This window comes from Lepus europaeus, chromosome 17 (assembly GCF_033115175.1).
Source record: "Lepus europaeus isolate LE1 chromosome 17, mLepTim1.pri, whole genome shotgun sequence".
Classification (NCBI taxonomy): Eukaryota; Metazoa; Chordata; class Mammalia; order Lagomorpha; family Leporidae; genus Lepus; species Lepus europaeus.
Genome location: NC_084843.1, coordinates 75,493,225 through 75,518,547, shown reverse-complemented (window position 1 = coordinate 75,518,547; position 25,323 = coordinate 75,493,225). Strand labels below are relative to the sequence as shown.

At 46.3% G+C, this 25,323-nt stretch overlaps 2 protein-coding genes across 2 annotated transcripts in view; both read left to right on the top strand.

The window, feature by feature from the left end:
* LOC133775995 (glutamate receptor ionotropic, delta-1) overlaps positions 1–25,323 on the top strand; it is a 706,634-nt gene that overhangs the window by 632,103 nt on the left and 49,208 nt on the right. The gene's annotated exons all lie outside the window — the stretch shown is intronic.
* Positions 3,579–7,447, top strand: LOC133776299 (heterogeneous nuclear ribonucleoprotein F-like). The gene is made up of 2 exons (XM_062215142.1): positions 3,579–3,612; positions 6,029–7,447. The coding sequence occupies exons 1-2, from the start codon at positions 3,579–3,581 to the stop codon at positions 6,670–6,672; spliced, it is 678 nt and encodes a 225-aa protein (XP_062071126.1). The 3' UTR covers positions 6,673–7,447.

Sequence of the window (25,323 nt, the reverse complement as noted above, 5' to 3'; positions counted from 1 at the left end):
CCTAGTGAATTCAAAGGGAGAGCCAACTGGACAGCTGCTTTGTAACTCCAGGCCAAGTCACAGCTCATGAGCCAGAGAGGAGGCCCAGAGGGAAGGGCACACACACATATCCTGTTGAAAAAGTGGACAGAAGGAAGCTCAAAGGTAGTCATCCTTGAACCTGGACAGGTGTGGCAACTAGGACAAGTAGCGAAATTCAGGAAAGAGGAACAGACAATTTTTAACATAAGTACAGTCTGTAAAAAACAAAATGGATCTATCAGTTAAGAAGACGGATATGCGAAGAATTCTTGGCTTGGAAAAAGCAGAGAGAGATTGAAATAGTGGAAGCCCAGGAGGAGGCTTCTACAACAGACAGGTGACAAAAAGATTGAGCTAAAAGGGTGGTGGTTGGAATCACTCCTCCTCCCATAAAAATGAGGGGGAAGCATTGGCCATAAAATTCTGATTTTAAACAAGGCAGAAGTGTGGTTCAGGTGAAGTTTTCTCCATGAAAATTCGTGTTGAAATCTGCCTGCCAGTGCTGGAAGAGTGAGGTCCTTAATGTCTTTCCCATGAGACTGCATTCTCAGGGTTGGGGACCCACTTCTTTGTCCCCACATGCAACTGCTTCCCTCCTGCTTTGTGCTGTGAGCTGAGCAGATATGGTCACTCCTTGTTGGACTTTCTTCTGCCCAAAGCTCGAGTTCAGTTAAGCCTCTTTGCTTTGTAAGTTTTCCCATCTTGGGTACCCTCTGATGGCACCAGGCAGTGGACCAAGATGTAGAAAATCCCCATGTGTCAGGGGCTGGAGAGGAAATACGGCAGTCAGACGGTGAGCTGGTTTGGGAAGAAGAGGGTTGAGCAATGGCATTCTTGCAGGAAATCTGCTGTGAGGGATGGGAGGAGGCCCGGCAGATGGAGGAGGGAACCAGAGAGAGTGCAGCCTTGAGATGGGGAAGTGGGGACAGGGCAACTGCCAGGAGGTGGAGGTCTGTGGAGTCTAGTGACTCAGCAAGGAAGGGACCCCACGAGCTGAGGGGAAGGATGCATTGCTGGCCTTAAGCAGGGGGCACAGACGCAGGACCTCAGGGGGCTTCAAGGCACTCCCTTGTGTTTCCCATGCTCTCAGTGTCTTCCCCTTGGTCCTTGTGGACCCCAGAGGCTGCTCTTTAATGTTCTCTGCTGCTTAAGTCCCATGTTAAACTTCTGATAGTGTTTCTGGCCTTTTTTTCCCTGAGGCTTCTCCCTCTGCTGGGGAGTTATTCCTTCAATATGGAGAGGAACAGATTCAAGGCTTGTTCTAGTGCAAACTGGGGCTCTGTGCTTTCTGGAGACCCCTTACACTCTGGGTTTGTGAAGAAGCCCCCTGAAATCCCACTGACAGGGCCAGCTTTGTTTTGTAGCCCCTGTAATGCCAGCATCTGCTATTGGAGTGCCTGTTCAAGTCCCAGCTGCTCCACTTCTGGTCCAGTTCCCTGATAATGTGCCTGGGAAAGCAGCAGAGGATGGCTCAAGTGCTTGGGCCCCTGAATCCGTGTGGGAGACCCAGATGGAGTTCCCAGCTCCTGGCTTCAGCCTAGCCCAGCTCCAGCTATTGTGGTCATTTAGGGAGTGAACCAGTGGATTGAAGATCGATCTCTCATTCTCCCTCCTTCTCTCTCTCTCTCTGCACTTCAATGGGCAGAGAGTCCTCAGCAGCTGTGTGTCCCTGGAAACTCACTTTCCTCTCTGACCTCACTGTCTCATTCCGTGAAGGGAAGGAATTTTACGAGATTTCTAACCCTGCCTCCTTGTTCTGAGCTTGTGAGTTTATCTGTGACTCAGCACCGACTCTGGTCTCACACAGTAGCTTGTGTGTGAGATCTCCTAAGTGGCTTCTCTTCTTTTGTTGGGTAAAGAATGAGCACATTTTTCCTCATTCTGTTCCAGAGCTCTACACCAAGAAGATGTGCATTAGCCCACTGACCCTCCAGCTCAGAGATGGGGACCTGCACACACACACACACACAAGGTGTCACAGCCTCACTCTTGTTCACACACAGACACTCTGCGTGGCCCTCATTGTTCATTGTGGTCTTTTACAGGAGTCTCTCTCTCTCTTTCTCTCTCTCTCTCTCTCTCTCTTTTTTTTTTTTTTTTTTTGACCCAGAAGGGCTGGGCTGAGTGTTCTCCCAGGGAGGATTTCCCCAGCTCATGTGTGTGAGAGCTGTGTGGCTGTGCCTACCTGATGCCCTCACACTGCTAATGTGCATTAACTTAGAATAATGTGGTCACAACACAGTGGCCGGGCTGGGGAGGAAGGTTCCTCTGAACATGAGGAGAACTCAGAGGGCGAGATGGCGGGTGGTCTCTGCCTGCCTGGCCCTTTGGCATGGGGCTGGAGAGGTGGTGGGGAAGCTAGCCACATTCCTGGTAAGAGCACTGGCTCTGCCTGAATTGAGGGAGAAGCAGGGAAGGAGGAGGTGCCACTTCCTGCTGGGGGAGGGGGAAGCCCATGTGACAACACGGCCAGGAACGGAGTGCTGCTGAGCCCAGGACCAATTTCCAGCAGTGACACACGTGCGGTCAGCCACCCTTTGCTCCCAGCGTCGTTGCTGACATCCTACCAAGCGTCAGGTGCTACACTCAGTTCTGGGCCACGCAGGGGAAGAAGACAGAATGGTTGGCATCTTCCTGAGCTTATAGCATTGGCACAGGTGAGGAGAGCATGCGTGCTCAGAAGGCAGATTGCCTGAGCTCAGAGCCTGGACCCAGTAGCGAATGGACATGTCACGCTGGGCAAATTAATTAACCTTCTGGGCTCTAGAGTCCTCTTCTGTAGATTGAGACTAATAATAGGTTTTAGCTAGGTTGTTCTGTGAATGCTCAGAGCAGTGCTCCCCATGCAGCAAGTCCTCCCTAATAATCTCCTCTTATTCATCTTTCCTCCTTTATGTCAGATGCAGTTTATTAGGGGAGTAAGCAGACAAACCAGAGACATAATGTATGTGCAAGTGTTTGATATATATGGCTCTGGGTAAGGAAGAAGTTGCTGCATAATAGCATGCTTGCTCTGTCCCAAGCTGGCCATCACAGAGGCTGCTAAGGAAAGTTCTCCCAGGAAGCCCAGCCTACCACAGAGGAAGTAGAGGCAGGCAGGCCTCCCAGGAGCTAAATGTGGGTGTTGTTTTACACCCGGCTCAGCCACACTGATCCCATGATCACGTTGTCTCTGTGGTAGCACCAGGAGCAGGAAAGATGGATCAGCCCCACTTGCCCGCTCTTCATGAAGCTCAGCTCTTCTCCAAGAGCCTGCTCCTCTCTGCCTCTGCTTAGCAGTCTTTCATGACTACCTGATGAATGTGCTCTGGGTTTGCCTGAGCTAGGGCAGTAGCACTGGTGCTGGAGAAAGCGGATCTGAGAAAGCCTGGGGTGTGTGTACTTGGTCGCACCTGTCAGAGGATGGCACACAGGAGAAAGATGAAGGAGAGAACAAGCAGAGCAGCCAGGGACCTGATTTGGGGCACTGAGTGGGTGGTGGTGCCAGACCTGGCATGTAAGTGAGGAGCCAGTGGGGGGAGCGCAGCACAGTCCACTTGGGTCCAGGCAAATGCTAGATGTCCACGGATGTCCAGGTGGAGATGCCGATAGGTAATGACCGTGAGGAAACTAAGGCGAGCTGAAGTCACATCCCGTGTGTTAGCTGAAATCAGGGCACATAGCCGCGCAGTTGGCTGCTGGGATTGATTTATTGATCACAGTGAAATTGACCTACATACAACCAGGCAAACATGAACATCTCCAAAGTCATCCACTGGTGCCTTAGCCTTATAAGTCAGCCTCAGTGAAATCTCGTCTTCAGCGGATGTTGCCAGTACCTGGCCCTACCCCTGGCTGGGGGTCAGAGCCAGGAATGGCCCTGCAGATGGGGACATGGGCCCTGGAGGGAGATCCCCAATCTGCTCCAGGCCTGGCTCCCTGGGAAACACTGCTTGTTTTACCTGGGTGTCCCAAGCCTCCTGTTTTATCAGAGCAATATAGAGGAGGACTTTTAATCAGAACTGGTTTTGGGTTCCTGCTGAACTAACCACGTTGGACTTCAGTGTCCTCTGCAATGAAATGGCACCATTTTCTCCCCATACAGAGGTGCTGCTTGACTTACGATGGCCTTACATCCCAGTAAACCCAGTGAAGCTGAAATTGCCCAAGTTCAGAAATGCACAGAAAGGCCCTATCCTCCTGAAACCACAAGATAGCAACACAGCACCCCGCAGAGTGACCAGGTCATTTCCCCTATGTCCATGGGCCTGGCTGGGTGCTGCTCCCTCTGCTGCCCCCCGGCATCAAGAGATTGGACTGCACACAGAGAGCCCAGGGAAAGATCCCACATTCCAAAATTAAAGTACAGTTTCTATAGAACGCATGTCATTTCCATCCCGTCGTGAAGTCGTCAGAGCATTAAGTTGCACCCCAAGTCAGGAACAATCTGTATTCTGCAAGTAGAGTGCATAACACATATTCATTAAACATTAGCTACTCCCCAGGCCCCATCGGGGGACACTTACACAAGGGATGGTCCAGTTCTTTACGAAAGAGATGGGCCATCAGCAAATTGCTCTTTGTCCAGCTTCCTTGTTTGCATTTGGTGTGCATTGGCCAGAACCAGAGCCTTGACCGCCAAGGGTGAGCTTCACAGGCCCCTCTGCACCCTGCCCTTGGTGGAGTTACGCCGATCTTGCCTGGCAACGCACCTCCCTTCCTGAGGCAGCCTGGAGATGCATATTTATGTATTTCCCGTCATCACCCCAAGAGCTCAGATTTTCCTGTCCTTGGTGTCACTTTAATTAATATACTCCCATGTGCTGGGTGACAAAATTAGGTTGTAGGGGCGGCAAGCATTTATATCACGAAAGGAGAAAAAAAGGTGTTTTGCACCATTTTCCTTCTCAAGCTCCGTTATTAATCTTTCGCAATCAATACGCCTTTATTTTTGGCTCCTGGAGCGGGTGGGGTGGGATCACACCGGCAAGCCGTCTCAGGCCACATCTGCATCAGGAATAGAGATGGCTTGTTGCTTTCACTCTCGATGAAAACGTGTGTCCCTGGCCAGATGTGGCAGGGCCAGGTTCTATGATTCTCATGCCAACTTTATGATATGTTTGATTTAGGTAAAGTGCCTGAAACCTTCTGGGACTAAGTTGTTATTAAACACCATCTGCAGCTTTCACTTTAATTAATATCATAAGAATTAGGACCCCATGCTTTAATTACCATGTTAACCTTTTAGTGTCGCGAGTAAAGGCAGGAAGAAGTACGAATGTTGGGTCGGGGTGGTGCTTTAGGGAGCTCTAGATCTGAGTGTCACTGACCGAGCACCAGCGCTGGCCACTGTCCACGAATGACCCTGGGGCTGCTGGGGTTTGCTTCTCTAGAAAGGGAAAGTGGAGAGCACCGGCCCAATAGAGAAAGATCAGTCATGCTCATTTCTCTGTACAGGAAATTGCCTGAAAGCCACCACAGCAGCACTCGTAATAATTACAAAAACGGCATAAACAGTGAGTAGCATTTGCTGAGGAATGAATATTATTTTACTGTATTTTATAATTTTCCATATACCCCATATACAAGGGTACTTCAAAATGTTCCTGGGAACATGGAATTAAAGAAACTTTGATCCAGAATTTTTGAAGTGCATGCAAACTTTTTACACAATGTGTTTTCCACGAACTTTTTGAAGACCCCCTCATGCTCCCGATATGCATGGATTTCAAAACTTTCTTGCAGCAAAATAAAATTATCTTTGAATTCCATTTTTCCCGTGGGCTTCTTGAAGTACCTAGGTATATACTGTGTTTATGATGCAATCACTTGCTAGCAGCTGCCTGAGTGCTTTCCATAAATTACACCATTTAATTTTTACTGAGTTTTAACTTACTGACCTTTTACTGAAGATGAGGAAACTGGTTTGTAGCAGAGCTTGGATTCAAATGTACGCTTGTTTGCATCAAAGTAATTGCTTTACAGTACCATATATCGCTTAATGAAACAGTTACATTGAGAAGTTAAGTGTCTGTTCAGCGACCCGGGCCCTATGACAGGCCTGGCACAGCCCAGAGGTATATTGGCATTGTGAAGCAGGCAGGCTTGGAGAGAATGCAGCCTGGCGCCTACAGCGCTGGCTATGGGGGCTATGAGGAGTACAGTGGCCTCAGCGATGGCTATGGTTTCACCACGGATCTGTTCAGAAGAGACCTCAGCTACTGCCTCTCAGGAATGTACGACCACAGATACGGAGACAGCGAGTTCGCAGTGCAGAGCACCACCGGCCACTGCGTCCACATGAGAGGGCTGCCATACAAAGTGACCGAGAACGACATCTACAACTTCTTCTCTCCACTTAACCCGGTGAGAGTCCATATCGAGATTGGCCCAGATGGAAGAGTGACGGGCGAAGCTGATGTGGAATTTGCCACCCATGAAGAAGCTGTGGCAGCGATGTCGAAAGATAGGGCCAGTATGCAGCACAGATACATACAACTCTTCTTGAATTCCACAACCGGGGCCAGCTACGGGGCCTACAGCAGCCAGGTGATGCACGGCATGGGGGTGTCCGCGGCTCAGGCCACCTACAGTGGCCTGGAGAGCCAGTCAGTGAGCGGTTGTTATGGCGCTGGCTGTAGTGGTCAGAACAGCATGGGTAGATATGATTAGTTTTGTAGAAGCATTTGAGTTAATTTCAATCAAATTTTCAGAGGCAGCCAGCAAGCAGTGAAAAAGCAGTTATTACCCTAGAGGAAGCTGTGGGACCCATTTTGCACCATGAGTTTGTGAAATCTGGATTAAAAAATTACCTCTTCAGTGTTTTCTTATGCAAACTTTTCTTCTAGCATGTGATATTGAGTAAACTAAAACTATTTTCCGCTTTTCTCGATTAACATTTTAGTAGTATCCTTCCGAGTGATGTTATCTGAGTTAAAGTAGTTTAAGTATGTTAAATTGTGGATCTTTTACACCACACCACAGTGAACACCTTGGGGAGATGTACTTTTTTGGAAAACTCAAAGGTGCTAGATCCCTAATTCAAAGAGAAACATTTCTCATGTTTGTTCATTCTAGTTTCTATTTTCATTTAAATCTTTTAGGTTAAGTTTAAGCTTTTTAAAAGTTAGTTTTGAGAATTGAGACGCAATACTAATACTGTAGGAATTGGTGAGGCCTTGACTTAAAACTTTCTTTGTACTGTGATTTCCTTTGGGATGTATTTTGCTAAGTGAAACTTGTTAAATTTTTTGTTAACTAAATTTTTTTCTTAAAATAAAGACTTTTTCACAATGACTGGCACAGATTATCTGCTAAGCAAAAGGTGGCAAAACTGGGTGGTTGAAAGGAATTCATTTTAATCGTAATGTATTTTGGTGTGAATTTAAATTTAGTAAATCTATGATCTCCCTTATATTCTTACAATGAGGCTAAAATAAAAGTCTAATAAAAGATAAAAAAAAAAGTTAAGAAGAAAGTCTCAGGTCAAGAGGACCCCTATTGTGCCCTCCTGGATCTCCTATCTTTTAGGGGAAGTGGGGTCTGAAATTCTAATATCATTGCCGCTGCCACTTGCAAGGTACCCATGGCAGTGGCTTCAAGCTTGGCTCCCAGCAGAGGGGCTGAGCTCAGAGCTTGGGTTCCCATGCACAGCTAGGGTTGCTGGGACTTTGAAAACACTTTATCAAGCCATGCAGAGTAATATGACATGCGTACATTCCCTTTACAAAAGGTGAAAGCCTGAAAACAGCCATTGTGAAGACTGAGATGTGAGGTTAGCTTAAAAGCCATGCTATGATTCTCCGAGAAGAGCCTCTGTCACTCATACCCTTACCTGCGACAGGACAACACTCCAGCCACCTGCCCCACATGCCTTGGCTTCCTCCTAGGGCACTTGCTTCTCTCGGATCTCCCGAAGATTTTACACAGTACCTAACACTTAGCAGCCATTCACCAGGAGACTCCTCTCGTGGGAGGCTCTTCCATATTGACCCTTAGACTGGCGGCACAAAGAGACTATGATCTAGTGACTCCAGTTAGGAGCTCCCTTCCAGGCTGCTCAACATCTCTGCATTCCATTTCTGCTGCTCCTCAATTGTCACGTGGCATGGTTCTTCCAAGGAGCATAGCGCTGGGAAAGAAATCAAGCCATGCCTCTTACGTTCCAGGAAACATCTCTTAAGGGTTAACGACTCATCTGTCAGTTGCCCAGCTGTCAGGCAGCCACTGGGCACGTTTGGGACCTGGTTGGGTGAGAGTACTGCAGTAACATCAGCTCATGACCAACACAGTGAGCATACTGCAAAAGTGGCCCATAATTAAGGTTAGTCTTCCTTCCTTCCTACCTTCCGTCTCTTCTCTGCTTCCTTCCTTCCTTCCCCAACTCCATCCCTCCCTTCATTTTTTAAAGGTTTTTATTTATTTTTCTGACAGGTAGAGTTAGACAGTGAGAGAGAGAGAGAGAGAGAGAGACACGAGAGAAAGGTCTTCCTTCTGTTGGTTCACTCCCCAAATGCCTGCAATGGCAGGAGTTGTGCCGATCTGAAGCCAGGAGCCAGGTGCTTCTTCCTGGTCTCCCATGTGGGTACAGGAGCCCAAGCACTTGGGCCATCTTCCACTGCTTTCCCAGGCCACAGCAGAGAGCTGGACTGGAAGAGGAGCAGCTGGGACTAGAACCGGCACCCATATGGGATGCCAGTGCTACAGGCTGAGGATTAACCACAGCGCTGGCCCCACATCCCTCTCTTCCATTGGTCTCCTCCAGGCAACTGCCCCCTGGTCCTATTGTTGTTCATTTTCCAATCTGTCTGGCCAGATCCATGAAGTACATTTTCAGAAATGCTTTTATAGACAGGTGTAATTGCCCCTGTTTGTGTGCCTGACCAGGAAGCCTCCAGAGTGTAGGAAAAGGAGAGAAAACAAGGGATGAAGCAGTAGGGATGTATGGCTTATACATCTTTCATCTCCTCCAATCAGCATGCAGCATTGGCCAAGCGGCTCCTGGGACCTAGACATAAAGATGCAGGTGCAGCCTGATCCTGGTGCTCCAGGCGCTGAACCCCAGGATGTTCAGTGGGGAGGCAGCGTCCATCCTGCCTGGCCCGGATGCTCTGTGAACATGGCAGGAAGGGGGCCATCCGGGAGGACTCCTGCTTCTAGTGGACACAGCGGTCTGCAGGGACAGCAGGCCCAGGGCACCGCATGTGAAGAGCAGTGCTTTGAAGGTTGCTTTGGAATTCTCATTTCTCTTGAAGCCCGGCAGCCGCTTCCGCCTAGAATTCACCACCGGCCTCCCTGCTGCACACTCACTTGCCCCACTGAGGCAGGGGTTGGCTTTGCTTTGGCTTTGTGGCTGGTTTGTTGTGCGTTATGTTTTCAGCCTACAGCTGCCCATGGGGGCAGTGCTATGTTGTTGAGTCAGAGAAGCCGACAGCCCTCTGAGCTGATGCCTTTGAGGGTTGGTTAGTTTGCTTTGGCACATTTAGCCTGGTGTGGCTGAGACCATGGTGTGACAGTGACAAGGCCCCTGGGCCCTTGCTTCTGGGGAGGTAGCTGCCTACAGTCTGCAGGGATGGATCTCTTGCTGTGTGGACAAACTGGATTTTAATTGTTAAGAGTCTGTTTCTTGTGATGCTCTGGGTCCCAGCAGACATGGGAAAATGAGATGCAGGCTTTCAGAGGAGAGTCCACAGTGCTGCTTTGTCGGAAGAAAGAATCTCAAACAAGGTTTTGTGCTCCAGCCCAGCCACAGACTCATGAAATCTCACAGGAGGGCAGACCTGGCAGATCCTCTTGTCCCATGTGGTCAGGGCCAGGCCAAAAGTGTCAGTGTTGGTCTGAGACCAGGGAAAGTGCCGGTCCTATGGAGACCCGGAAATCATATACCTGGGCTAAACACATTCGAAACAAATGCATTGTGCCAGCCAGACCAGCTGCCCCTGAACCCGGCCAGCCATCATGACCATGATATAGCATGATTCTCTCATTTAATAATTTTAGCTATTGAGGCTAGGGGTTATTTATTTGAGATGCAGAGTGACAGAGACAGGTGGGAGAGAGAAAGAAAGAATTATCTTCCATCCACTGGTTCACTCCCCAGATGACCACAATGGCTGGCGCTGGGCCAGGCCAAAGACAGGAGCCAGGAACTCCATCGGGGTCTCCCACGTGGGTGGCAGGGACCCAAGCACTTGGTCGCTCATCCACTGCTTTCCCAGGCACATTAGTATTGAACTGGATTGGAAGTGGAGCAGCTGGGACTCCAATAGGCACTGTGATATGGGATGCCAGTGTTGCAGGCAGCTGCTTAACCTGTTACACCGCAGAATGCCAGCCCCATGAGATTGCTCATGGTGGAGCATGGTCCCTGGGTGTTTCCCAAGCGCTAGTGCTGTTCTCAACACTTCGCCTGAATTAACCTATTCCATGAAGATCCCTGTGGTGTCCATGAGGCCACTGATACGTGTGCAGGTCACAGAGCTAGTACACGCTAGGGTGATATTCCAGAGCACAGTCTGCCTCCTGCAGCATCCAAGTGATGAACCCTGCCCTGCACCCCCATGCCTACCCTGCTCCTTGGACACTTCCTGGAAGCCAGAGCCTGGACCCCACTATGATTTAACACGTGACCTAGACCTCGTTGCTGCTTCTCAGGAAGGAACCATTCAAGGTGCAGAGTCAAATCTTGCAGCCAGAGCAGCCTTGCTTCTGTGCTGGGCTCTGGTGCTGACCAGTTGCAAAGTCCTGGGTTGGTGGGTGTGAATCTCCAATTCTGGGGGAAGCCAGTTCCACTCTCAGAGTTCTGAGGCTGTGCAAACCGCCTCCTAGGGCTGCTGTGTCTGGTGCCTCCTCAGTGGCAGGGTCCTTTAGTCTGCTTGTCCAACAGCTTCCCCCCAGTGGTTTATCTGGTGTTTCCTAGCCGGGCGTTGTCTTTCCATCAGGCAGTCCATTGTTGGACACCGGTAGACATACTGGGTGTCTTGCCCAAACTCTGAGAAGTTAATGGGATGAGTAATGAGCTCAGAGAACATGAAACCAAGATCATGTTCCTTCCTGCCAACACCCTAGGTCTGCTGTGGACAGTGCTGTTCTGTTCAGGGCACAGGTGGGCACTGGGTAATGCCTATGACAATGCCCACCCGGGGAGTGCGGCAACCAGCAGTAGACAGTCTGTCACCAGTCAAGACCAACTGGCTTGTGGGGTTCCCAGTGGGGTGAGGCTGTACCTGGCATTGCTAATGGTGCCGCAAGAACCTTTTGTCCAAGGGAAAACCAACTGTGGCTTAATGGTCAACAGTGTGGACATCATCCCTAATGGCAGCTGGTTTGGGGAGATCTCTCAGTCTCTCTGGCAGCTTGAAGATGCAGACCTGCAAATGTTTAGCAAGTCCAGCATGGACCTGGCATGGACCAGCTCTGCAAAGCTCAGTCTCTTAACTTATCTCCAAGGGTGGTTCTGAAGCTGGAACAAGCCAAGCCAAGTAGCAGCACAAAATGGGACTCCTTCCATCCTCAGAACTCAAAGCTCATTAATAATACATTATCCCTTTCTCCTCTAACTCTCTTCCCTGGTGTCTCCACCCGACTATATCCTTGTTACAGTGATTTTTCTGAAAACTGGCTAGCATCTTGAAGCTTCAAACTTAATTACATCTGCTTTTGCACTGTTCAGTAACAGGCTTCTGTGTGCTAGAATTTTCCCTGCAGCTTTCCCACAAGGGAAGTTCCCAAGTCTCTCACACGGTGAGTGCTGACTGCCCAGAACTAGAAACAAGCTCTGGTGTACAGACGACCTGTGTGCTGTGAGCTCGGCACCAGCTGCTTTGCATGGTTTCTCTTGCCGCGCAGATCTGCCTCCTATGTGGTCTCCATCCCACCTCTGCGGAACCCACAGCTGCTCCATTAATTTGAAGTTTATCATAGCAAATGACATCCTCTAGTCTGAGCATCCCAGCCTTGCAGTGATACCTCCCCTGTCTTTCTCCTCCTCTCCTTGTCCTGAAGCCTTCAGGCACACACTCACACATGCACACAGCCAGGCCTGCATGTGTTTGCACTGTGCAGTCCTCTGCCCCTGAGTTCCTCAAAGCACATGGTATGTCCGCTGTGTAGGATGTGCCCACCTGCTCAGCTCAGGTGTCCTCTGGCTTTGTAATTACCCTGGAACATTGAGAGCTCATTTCCCCATTATCTTTGCACTTCTATGAAAGTTCCATTATCACTGTCTTGTAAGTGTTTGATGGGCAGTTGTTGCTCGCTCCCATTCTTGTGCTTCTTAGTTGTTTATGTGACTACTCCTCCTCCCAAGCCACTGGTAGTTGCTAGAATGTTCCGCCCTCTCATACACACCTACCTTTGATCAGAGCATCTCATATCTGCCCACTGCATGCCAGTTTTCTCTTTTTCTCCTCAAGTCTTCTCTTGGCTTCACCTTGCCCACAAATCCACTCCTCCTGCCCATACCCCAGCTGCTTCATCTGCAGACTGGCATGGATTCTATATCATGTGCCCATGACCGCTTAACTCTACCCTTTGTTTGCAGTCTGTGTTAATTGTGCATGGACTTGTTAATCATCCCTCCTTTGCTTTGGGTTACTTAGCGTTGCTATAGGATGGCATTGATATAGCACAGTTTTTCTTAAGATTTTTACTTATTTAATCGATAGAGTAACATGGGAGGGGGTAGATTTTCCATGTATTGGGTCATTCCCCAAATGACCACAATGGTGAGGGCTGGGTCAGGCCAGGAACTTGGAACTCCATCTTGGTCTCCCACATGGGTGGCAGGGCCATCTTTTGCTTTCTCATGCACATTAGCAAAGAGCCGGATCAGAAGTGGAGGAGTTGGGCATGTCCAAGATTTTGTCTCCATCAATCCTGAGTGGGAAACAGCTGCCCTTCTATTCCCTGTTTCTTTCACCTTCCATAAATCCCCTAATCGCTGAGCCTTGACTTGTTCCTCTTTAAGTTGGGGGTGGGGGAGTGATAATAACTTTGTGAAAGGGTTATTGCCAAGGTTAAATGAAGCAATACCCATGAAGTGTTAGCCCGGGGTCTAGGAGTTAGTGCTGTCATGTCGTTCTCCAGCACATCAAGTGGCTGCCAGGAGACAGATTGAGGAGCGGGGCTCAGTCAGACCTCTGCCAAGAAGGAGGAGAGGGCAGGGGCATGGTGGGAACGGTGACTTTCTGGCTGGGAGAGGAAAATCTCGGCCACTGCTCTGGAGTTGAGGGGGATGCAGGCTGTCCCAGGAGGCAGGGGAGGCACCTTGACCTCTCCCAAAGGCTGCACCTCTGATTTGCATCTCAGTCAGTTATGACAGCCTCATAATGGATTAAGAGCTCCTGCACGGATATCTTAAAGTTTAATGGTGCATCCTGCTTTTGTATCAATTTGTGGCAGCAAATATTTCTGGGTGTTAGGAGCTGGGAGCCGACCATGGTCTTGGCATTGTGGGGATGCTGGTGCAGGGCTCCCATGGAAAGGCAGAACAGCATCCAGAGAAGCAGACAGCGGCTGCATCTGGGGAGAATTCTCTCAGCTGATAGATATTGATGTCCACCAGACCCATGACTGTGAAGCTTCAACACCCTGATTGGACCCCACAAAGAAGTGGGCTTGATTCTTGAGACCCCTGTTGATTCGTTCCTGAGCTGGTTCTGATCCACATGGTTCAGTGCTGAGTCTCTTAGCCCAAGGCCATGCCTCTGCCATTCAGGCACCTCCCACCCATTGCCAGAAAGGACACTAATCGGCTCTGGACGAAGACTTTGAGGACTTTGAGAATTTCCAGCAGGTTGCTTTCTAGACACACAGGAAGCTCATTAGTATCTACTGCGTGATTCACACACACAACCCATGCTCATAAGAGCACCTGCTGTGTGCGGGCACTGTTGTGGGTAGGGGGCAAATTACCCTGATTTAGCTGGAACTTTCCTGGTTTCAGAACTGAAAGCCTTACATCCCAAGAAACCCCTCCATCCCATTCTAGGGGGAGAAATGGCATGAAAGAGTAGCATACGTCAGGCTGTGTGGTGTTTATTTTTGTCATATAATTTATAAAGGGCTGACAGTAAAGGCCTCTCGTGGAGAAGGTGACATTTGATTAGAGACCCAAGACACTGAAAAAGAAAAGCAATGAGGAATCTGAAGCTAAGGGAAAAACAGAGCTACAAAATACCCCAGGTGGGAAATGAGGGAGGCCAGAGTGGTGAGTGTGCTGGTATTGGTGTTCCATCACATGGGAGCTCTCAGGCCAAGGGAGGGTTTGGATGCTCTTCTGAGACTGGAAGTCGTTGGAGGATTTTGGACGATGAAGTGGTATGATCACTCTGCCTCCTGGAAATAGACTGTAGCGGGTCTTCACAGACTGGGAAGGTGACCCAGGAGGAAACTCTGGACAGGAAAGAGAAGAGAGCACAGAGCTATGTTCCCAAAGCCGGGAGCTACACCAGTGTGTGGGCAGTAGGACTTTAAACTCATTCAGGTCCCATTTTTATTTATGACGCAACACAAAATGCAAATTTTACAGAAATGACATTTGTAAGGAATGACTTCTCATAGCTATTTCCAACGTAGTCCTCCCATTTTTGTTTTTATATTTATTTACATTTATTAGTTGTTACTTTTTATAATGGTGCAATTATACTATGCACAAGTGCTTTGAGGTGTTTTTTTTTACCCCTGTTTATTTTGGGCGTCTTTTCATTTCAAAAGCACAGTGAGATAACCTTCCCTTCAGAATAGGGGTTAGATCCAAGACCCCTAGTGGATACCTGAGCCCTGAGATGGTACCTCCCCTACATATACTATGGTTTTTGTCCCTATGCATATGAGGGTACTTTTTATACACACACAGGCACACACACATACACACATACAATGAATTACTACCTTTTCAAAGAAGGAAATTCTGTCCTTTGTGACAACATAGAGAAACTATAAATTATTATGATAACTGAAATAAGACAAATATTGTATGATCACTTTTATATGAGGAATCAAAAATATTACACTTATAAAATCAGATAGTAGAAATGTAATTGCCAGAGATTGGTGAGGTTGGGGTTAAGAGATGAGGAAAAGGAAAACATTGACCACAGAGTATAGAGTTTTAGATAAACTGGAGGAATGACTTTTGTGTTCATGGTTTTCAAAAGTTTTATCTAGAGTTCTTACGTTAAGAATATTATTAATTATTTAGCCCTTTATTCTATTATAAATGGACTAAATTCTATATATTTTCTAAACTATTTATACATATGCAAATTACTTATTCTGTATATAATTCTCTCTGTTCATCCATATATATGATTTTACTATCCATATATAATGACAGTTTCAACTTCTATCTTTTTTTTTTATTTAAGGAGTACAAATTTCATAAGTATAAGTTTAAGAATATAGTGAATCCTCCCACCATACCCGCTCTCCCAACCACACTCCCACGCTACCTCCTCCTCCCTCTCCCATTACCAGTCCCATTGTCTATTAAAATTCATTTTCAATTAACTTTATACACAGAAGACTAACTCCATACTAAATAAGGGTTTCAACAATTTGCCACATACACACACACCACACACACACGCATACACAAGCTGTTTGAGAACAAGTTTTACAGTTAATTCTCATAATACAACTCACTGAGGATAGAGGTCTTGCATGGGAAGTTAGTGTACAGTGACTCCTATTGTTAATTTAACAACTAACACTCTTATGTATGACATCAGAGATCACCCAAGGCTCTTGATATGAGCTGCCAAGGCTATGGACACCTTTTGAATCCACAGTCTCCATCAGTATTTAGACAAGACCATAAACAAATTGGAAGTTTTCTCCTCCCTTCAGAGAAAAATACATCTTTCTTCGATGGTCACTTCTCTCCACTAGGGTCTCATTCGCAGAGATTGTTCAGGTAGGACGTATAGGACTTTTTTTTTTTTTTTTAAAGATGACTTATTTGAAAGAGTTACACACAGAGAGAAGGAGAGGCAGAGAGAGGTCTTCCATCTGCTGGCTCACTCTCCAATTGGCCACAATGGCTGGAGCTGCACTGATCCAAAGAAAGGAGCCAGGAGCTAGTTTGTGGTGGAATGAGAAGGCCATGCCAAGATGGCCACTGGCAAGCGAGCGTCAGTTACTCAGGAATGGCTTTGAAACCACCTGGCAACAGAGCCTGCCTGGCAACAGGCTGTGATTGGTTAGGGCATAAACAGCCCCATGACCGGATTGGCTGCTATGGCTATTTAAGCTGCTGTACCAACTGAAATAAATGAGTTTGCGGGTCCCTCGCCTCTGGCCCACTTTCATCTGACTCCTGTGGTCTGTGTGGTGACTCCGTGCCTCTTGCCCCCACCATGCTCCTCCTCTCAGAATGAATCCACAGCAACACTAGTTCAAGGTCTCCCACATGGGTTCAGGGGCCCAAGGACTCAAGCCATCTTCTACTGCTTTCCCAGGCCACAGCAGAGAGCTGGATCAGAAGTGGAGCATCTGAAACTTGAACCAGCACCCATATGGGATGCCAGCATAGCAGGTGGCAGCTTTACATACTACACAACAGCACAGGCACCATGTAGGACTTTTTTTGCCACATTGTCTTGGCTTTCCATGCATGAAATGCTCTCATAGGCTTTTCAGCCAGACCAGGAAGCTTTAGGGGCTGATTCTGAGGTCACAGTGCTATTTAAAGCGATTGTCATTCTGAGTCTGCTGTATGGACTGATTCCCATGTTGGAACATTCTCTCTTTTTTAATTCTATTATTACTACCAGACTCTTGATCTTATTTATATGGTCCCTTAACATTTAATCCTATCTGTATGACCACTTTAACACTTTTTTTAAGATTTATTTATTTATTTGAAAGTCAGAGTTACACAGAGAGAAGAAGAGGCAGAGAGAGAGAGAGGTCTTTCATCCGTTGGTTCACTCCCCAATTGGCCGCAATGGATGGAGCTGCGCTGATCTGAAGCCAGGAGCCAGGAGCTTCTTCCTGGTCTCCCATGCAGGTGCAGGGCCCAAGGACTTGGGTCATCTTCCACTGGTTTCCCAGGCTGTAGCAGAGAGCTGGATCAGAAGTGGAGCACCCAGGTCTTGAACTAGCACCAATATGGGATGCTGGCACTGCAGGCAGTGGCTTTGCCTGCTACACCACAGCGCCGCCCCCTCTTTAACACTTAATATGATCACTTTAACACTTCAGATGGCATTTTTACCACCCAGCTTAGTGGGATTTGGGGTCCCATGACAAGTTTTTAAACTGTATCCTTAGAAGTAAGTCCACAGGAATGTATGTAGAACTATACAGCTTTGAAGTTACAAGCTTCCTCCTCCTTCTCTTATTCCCACTAATTCTTTTTACTTTTCAATTGACTTTATATACACATGATTAACTCTATGTTAAGTAAGGAGTTCAAACAAATAGTATGAAGAAGCAAAAAAAAAAAAAAAAGAAAAGAAAAGAAAAACTGTCCCTCAACAGTCAAGACAAGGGCTGTTCAAGTCATTGCTTCTTAAAGTGTTAATTTCACTTATACAGATTTTCTTTTAGGTGCTCTGCTAGCTATCACAGATCAGGGAGAACATATGGTATTTGTCCCTTTGGGACTGGCTTATTTTAATAGCTATGATTTTTCCAGATTCTTCCATTTTGTTGCAAATGATTGGATTTCATGGGGTTTTTTTTAACCATTGTGTAGTATTCCATGGAGTACATATCCCATAATCTGTTTATCCAGTCTTCAGTTGATGAGCATTTAGGTTGATTCCTTGTCTTAGCTATTGTGAATTGAGCTGCAGTAAACATGGGTGTGCAGATAACTCTTTTATTTGCTGATTTCATTTATCTTGGGTAAATTCCTAGGAGTAGGATGGCTGGGTCATATGGTAGGTCTATATTCATATTTCTGAGGTATCTCCATACTGTCTTCCATAGTGGTTTTGCCAGTTTACATTCCCAGCAACTGTGGATTAGGGAACGCTTTTCCCTGCATCCTTGCCATCATTTGTTGTTTGTTGATTTCTGTATGAAAGCCATTCTAACTGGGGTGAAGTGAAACCTCATTGTGGTTTTGATTTGCATTTCCATGATGTCTAGTGATCCTGAGCATTTTTTATGTGTCTTTTGGCCATTTGGACTTCCTCTTTTGAACAATATCTGTTTAAGTCCTTTGCTCATCTCTTAACTAGGCTGTTTTGTTTGCTTTGTTGTTGTGGAGTTTATTGATGTCTTTATTTATTCTGGTTATTAATCCTTCATTGGTTGCATTGTTTGCAAATATTTTCTCCCATTCTGTCATTTACCTCTTCACTTTCCTGACTGTTTCTTTTGCTGTACAGAAGCTTCCCAATTTGCTATAATCCCATTTGTTAATTTTGGCTTTGATTGCTTGTTTTTCTGGGGTCTTTTCCAATAATTCTTTGCCTGTGTCAATGTCATGCAGGATTTCCTCAATGCTCTCTAATAATTTGATGGTATCAGGTCATAGATTTAGTTCTTTAATCCATTTTGAATGGATTTTTGTAAGGTGTAAGGTAGGGGTACTGCTTCATAGTTCTGTATGTGGAAACCCAGTTTTCCCAGCACCATTTGTTGAAGAGACTGTTCTTATTCCAGGGATTGGTTCTAGCTCCTTGATCAAATATGAGTTGGTTGTGGATGCTTGGATTGATTTCTGACATTCCTATTCTGTTCCATTGATCTATCCATCTGTTTTTGTACCAGTACCAGGCTGTTTTGACTATAACTGCCTTGTGGTATGTCTTGAAATCTGGTATTGTGATGCCTCTGGCTTTGTTTTTGTTGTATAAGATTGCTTTAGCTGTTCGAGGTCTCCTGTGTTTCTATATGAATTTCAGCATCATTTTTTTTCCAGATCTGAACAGAATATCTTTGGTTTTTTGATTAGTATCACATTGAATCTGTAAATTGCTTTTGGAAGAATAGACATTTTGATGATATTGATTCTTCCAATCCATGAGCATGGGAGATTTTTCCTTTTGTTGTATCTCCTTCTATTTCTTTCTTTAATATTTTGTAATTCTCATCGTACAGATCTTTGACATCCTTGGTTTCATTTATTCCAAGGTATTTTTTTGTGTGTGTGTAGCTATTATGAATGAGATTGATCTTAGAAGTTCTTTCTCAGCTGTGGCATTATCTGTGTTTACAAAGATGTTGATTTTTGTGCACTAACTTTATACCCTTCTACTTTCCCAAACTCTTCTATGAGTTCCAATAGTCTCTTGGTGGAGTCTTTTAGGTCCTCTATATATAGAATCATGTCATCTGCAAATAGGGATTGTTTGACTTCTTCTCTCCCAATTTATATCCATTTGATTTCTTTTTCTTGCCTAATGGCTCTGGCTAAAACTTCCAGGACTATATTGGATAGCAGCGATGAGAGTGGGCATCCTTGTCTGGTTCTGGATCTCAGTGGGAATGTTTCCAACATTTCCCCATTCAGTATGACATTGGCCATGGGTTTATCATAAATTGCCTTGATTGTATTGAGGAATGTTCCTTCTATACCCAATTTGCTTGGAGTTTTCATCATGAAAGGGTGTTGTATTTTATCAAATGCTTTCTCTGCATCTATTGAGATAATCATATTGTTTTTGTTCAGCAGTTTGGTAATGTGGTGTATCACATTGATTGATTTGTGAATGTTGAACCATCCCTGCATACCAGGGATAAATCCCACTTGGTCAAGATGAATGATCTTTCTGATGTGTTGTTGGATTTGATTGGTGAGAATTTTGTTGTGGATTTTTGTTTCTATGTTCATTAGGGAAATTGGTCTATAGTTCTCTTTCTCTGTTGCATCTCTTTTTGGGTTTAAGAATTAAAATGATGCTGGCTTTATAGAAAGAATTTGAAAAAAAGAAAGAATTTAGGAGGATTCCCTTCCTTTCATTTGTTTTGAATAACTTGAAAAAAATTGGACTTAGTTCTTCTTTATATGTCTGCTAGAATTCAGCAGTAAAGCGATCCAGTCCTAGGCTTTTCTTTGTTAGGAAGCTCTTTATTACTGATTCAATTTTTGTCTTGGTAATGGGTCTGTTCAGGTTTTCTGTGTCTTCATAGCTCAATTTAGGTAGGTTGCATGTGTCCAGGAATCTATCCATTTCTTCTAGGTTTCTCATTTTCTTGACATATAGCTCTTTGTAGTAATATCTGATGATTCTTTTTATTTCTGTGGTGTCTGTTGTTACATTTTCTTTTTCATCTCTAATTTTATTGATTTGGGTCTTTTCTCTTTTTTTTGGTTGGTTGGGCCAATGATGTGTCAATTTTGTTTATTTTTTCAAAAAACCAGCTCTTCATTTTGCTGCTCTTTTGGTTTTTTTTGTTGTTGTTGTTGTTTGGATTTTGTTGATTTCTTCTCGAATTTTAACTATTTCTCTTTTCCTACTAGTTGTGGGTTTAGTTTGCCATGGTTTTCTAGATCCTTGAGATGCATTGATAGCTCATTTATTTGGTGCCTTTCCAATTTCTTGATGTAGGCACAAATTGCTATAAACTTTCCTCTTAACATTGCTTTTGGCCGGCGCCACAGCTCAAGAGGCTAATCCTCCACCTGTGGCGCCGGCACCCCGGGTTCTAGTCCCTGTTGGGGTGCCGGATTCTGTCCCGGTTGCCCCTCTTCCAGGCCAGCTCTCTGCTGTGGCCAGGGAGTGCAGTGGAGGATGGCCCAAGTGCTTGGGCCCTGTACCCCATGGGAGACCAGGAGAAACACCTGGCTCCTGCCATCGGATCAGCGCAGTGTGCTGGCCACAGCGCGCCAGCCATGGCGGCCATTGGAGGGTGAACCAACGGCAAAGGAAGACCTTTCTCTCTGTCTCTCTTTCTCTCTCACTGCCCACACTGCCTGTCAAAAAAAAAATTGCTTTTGCTGTATCTCATAAGTTTTGATATGCTGTATTGGCATCTTCACATGTGAGAATACTTTAAAAAGTTTACAGGAAAATGAAATTAAAAAGTAGTTTACTTTGGTGCAAAATATTTTGAAATGCAGGCATAGTTTTTCATAATATTGATTTTCCATGAAATTTTTGGAAACTCCTAGTATGCATTTTTCAGGGTGTGTTGCACCAAAATAAAGATACCTTTTTTTAAAAAGATTTATTTATTTATTTGAAAGGCAGAGTTACAGAGAGAGAGGCAGAGACAGAGAGAGAGGAAGGTCTTCCTTCCTCTGATTTACTCCCCAGATGGCCTCAACAGCTGGAGCTGTGCCAATCCGAAGCCAGGAGCTTCTTCTGGGTCTCCCACGTGGATACAGGGGCCCAAGGACTTGGGCTATCTTCTACTACTTTCCCAGGCCATAGCAGAAAACTGGATCAGAAGTGGAACACCCAGGACTCAAAGCTGGCACTGCAGGTGGCAACTTTACCTGCTAAGCCACAGTGCTGGCCCCAGGATACCTTTTAATCCCAGTTTTCCATGAATTTTCTGAAGTGCCCTTGTATATCGTGATGATAATCTTTAATTTACAAGTTAGGCAGAGTAAGAGATTACATTTACACCAGTAACTAATAATAAAGCTATTATTTTTTATTTTATAATACTATATTATATTATAAAAAGTATAGTGTTATAAATTATATTTAATGTTAATATTTAATATAACAGTATAAAATGTAATATAAAGTTTAATAATATTATTTGATACTAAGGTTCTATTTATAATATAATGTAAAAAGAATATGAGCAATTTATCAATTATTTATTTCTAGATTTTTCTCTGTAGTATTTTTGCGTTAGATTGACCGTGGGTAAGAGGAAGTGAACCTGTGGTTAAGGAAGGGTGGCTGTAATGAGAGAAATGGAATTTGGGGAGAAGTGGATATGGAGGAGGGGTTGGGGGGATGGGCACAGGTCAGCCAGCTCTCCAAGGCAAGCATCTGGGCACAGTGTGAAGGGCTTATGGCCAAGATGTCATATTCTGCCATGGGCCACACAGCCTCATCCTGGTGGGCACAAAGTGTTCTGACCCAGGGCTAAGGACAGATCTGCAGTCACTCTGCACACGGCCCTGGAGCAGGAGAAGTGGCAGATGGACTCCTGGAGCAGCCTGTACCCTGGGCAGCCCGGGTGCCGCAGGCCCACCCTGCCCTCTGTGAGCTCACTGCTCTCGGCTCCTCTCAGTCCGGCACAAGGAAAGGGCTGGGAGAAACCTGTTTCCTAGATGTCAACTTCAAAGCTAAACCACTCACCCTGGTGCCTCATCCTACTTGCCTGCCTGGTCTTCCACGACCCCCACCATCCTTTCTTAATCTTCGGGGCATTTTTTCTCACTAGCTCCATGACTCCAGAGTCTCCAGCTGCACCCACACCTGGCCTGTGGCTTGTTTCCTTACACTTGCAAGCTGAGACTTCTTATTCTTTTTTTTCCTACCATTTTTAAGTGTTGGAAAAAATAAAACTGAAAACACAAAAAGAAGGATTGTGTGACAGAGAGAGTCCTCTGTGGTTCTTGGAGGCCATCTATACCCCTTCCCAGGCTGGTACTACAGAATTCTGATGGAGTAGATGCCTGGTTTCTTGTCCACCTCCCCCAAGTCAGTGCAAACAATAGGAGCTCTATGCTATGATGTCCTAGCATAGACCCAGAGCACAAGCAGCTGCTTAGGAAATAGTTCATTTATTTTTTTAAAAGAATGAATGAAAAAGGAAAGGTGGCCAGCGCCGTGTCTCACTTGGCTAATCCTCCACCTGTGGCACTGGCACCCCAGGTTCTAGTCCCAGTTGAGGCACCAGGTACTAGTCCCGGTTGCTCTTCTTCCAGTCCAGCTCTCTGCTGTGGCCCAAGAAGACAGTGGAGGATGGCCCAAGTGCTTGGGCCCTGCACCCACATGGGAGATCAGGAGGAAGCACCTGGCTCCTGGCTTCGGATCGGCGTATCGCCGGCCATAGTGGCCATTTGGGGAATGAACCAACGGAAGGAAGACGTTTCTCTCTGTCTGTCTCTCACTGCCTGTAACTCTCTCTCTGTCTCTCTCTCACTGTCTAACTCTCCCTGGCAAAAAAAAAAAAAAAAGAAAAGAAAAGAAAGAAGAAAGATACCTGGGAAGACCTACAGGGTATGAAGGAAAGTTCAGAGAGGAGAGAGACGTGAGGAAAGCCATAGGAAAGAAATCCAGGAGGAACAGGGAACAGGCCTCTGGTGCAGAAAGACCTGTAGGCTGGTTGTGGAGCCCCCACTAGGCAATGCTAACTGCTTTGTGCCACGTCCTGTGTCCTCTCTCGTAGAGGCAGACATGAGAGAGAAGCAAGACTGTTGCAATGTGAGTAAAGGCATCTGTAGGCTGTAATTAACGCAGCATCAATTTACCAGGCTGAGCGTCCCTGCCCACCTCCATCTTTTGGGCCATTCCGCTACCTTCTTTTCCTCCTTAAAGAAGAAGAATAGGGCTTGGGGGTTTAGATTTATAAGTCCCATGATGACGGCATCCCCACCGTTGTTGAAATCTGCTTTGCATACTATGTATATTGATTCTGTCCTTGTTACAAGTGTATTTATCTCTATTGGCCATGTAAATACTTCTGTTAACATGCAAAGATGCATTTATGAATGCTGTATTATTGATTTTTCTCATGCTGCAATCGCATTTATCTCTTTGTTAATGAGGACATTGATTTATGGAGAGAAGGGTGGGGAGGAAGGGAGGTGTTACTGAGCTGGGTAGACTGTCCTTTGCCATGACTGTAGGAGACATTGTGGAACTTCCAGCAGGTGCATCTGTGAAGGGAGGAAACTGCTCTCAGAGGCAAGGGACATTCACATGGTCTTTTTGCAAGACGGTCTGATGGGCTTATAGTTGTGAACTATGAATTACCTCCCACCCCCAAATCTGCAATCCAGGGCAGCGCATTGGTGCCAAACCCAGCTTCTCTAGGGCACAGCTGAATAGAAGCCATGAAGTCAAAAGTTAGCTTGGAGGAGAGGGCAGGCTGTGCCATGAGAGGATTCTAAGCTTCAGTGTTATCAAGAGAGAAAGCAGGAGATAGGCTGCATACAGAGATGGGGCAAGCCTCAAGCTGCACCTGCTTGCACCATGACACGTCATCAGCCAAGCCAGGCCCAGGTGGGCAGCCTGGCACGATGCTTTTGAAGCATCTCCTGAGTCAGCTCCTTGTCCGATTGGTCACAGCTTTTCCCAGGGAGGCCTCTACTAGGCACCTTGCTAAGCTCTGGCCCATGGATCATCTGCTTCTCCTCTGTGCTTCCGGGATCCACCGTGTGGGTGGACATGTACCTCCACCCAGCCGCCATTGTTTGGTTACTGCTGGTTGACTTCTCTGACCTCTGCTGGGAGCCCCTTGAGAATGTCCTCCCTTCATTCTGCAAGTGGATGCACCTTGCAAATGTCCAGAACTGTCAAGGAAATAGCTGGTTGAATGACTTCAGCAAGTTGTGTGCTGGACCTTAGAGACCCCACCTGTGAGGGGGCACATCTCCCCCCTCCCTATGTGGGAGCACTTGGCCACTGTCTAAGAATCAACTGCTGAAGAGATTGACTTCACACAGTGCAGCCTACTCCCAGTGACGCCTGTCTCACTGGTTTAGATGGGCCTCCTATCTGGCTACCATGTCTGACGGCCACCTGGGTGGATGGCTGTCCTGTCCCACACCTCCTTTCTCCTCCCAGGTGTTCCTTACAACACTGGATACTCTGACAAGAGGATGATGCCCCAGGGAGGTGATGATAGCTTTGGTCCGTGAATAACTGAGCCCTCCTTCCCAACCACACCCCCACCCCATACCTTTATCTAGGTTTTTTTGTTTTTTTTTTTTTTTTACCCTGAAATATGGGAGTGTGTGCTGCGCATGGCAGTGGGCTTACCTTCACTGAACGGAGCAGTGCGCATTTGTGGTGGGAGAGATGCTTCTGTACTGATCCCTGGCTGAGGCAGGTAATGGGCTGGTGCATGGAGTCTGAGCAAGGGGGCTGGGGCCTTTCAGGGTGAGGACAAGGAGTTACACCGGGGCAGATGCCGTAAACATCTGGGCCGCGTGCTTGTCATCCAGAGATGATGCTTTGTGTGCCGCTGGCCACAGGCACCATCATGAGTAAGTGGAGAAGAACTCTCTGTTTCCAGTGGGGGGATGGTTCCGTTATACACCCACTCCGGGCTCTTGGAGAGCGCAGTCATTTAGAGGGGTTCAGTATTTATACTCTACTGTGTGATTCTCCCGGATGTTCCCCATTCATTAAAGCCCTATGTTTGTTTGTATTAGCATGAGAAAAAAAAATGTTTTAAATGTGGGGAGAAAAAAGATTCCCTTTCCTTTCATTTACAGGCAAATTACTACAG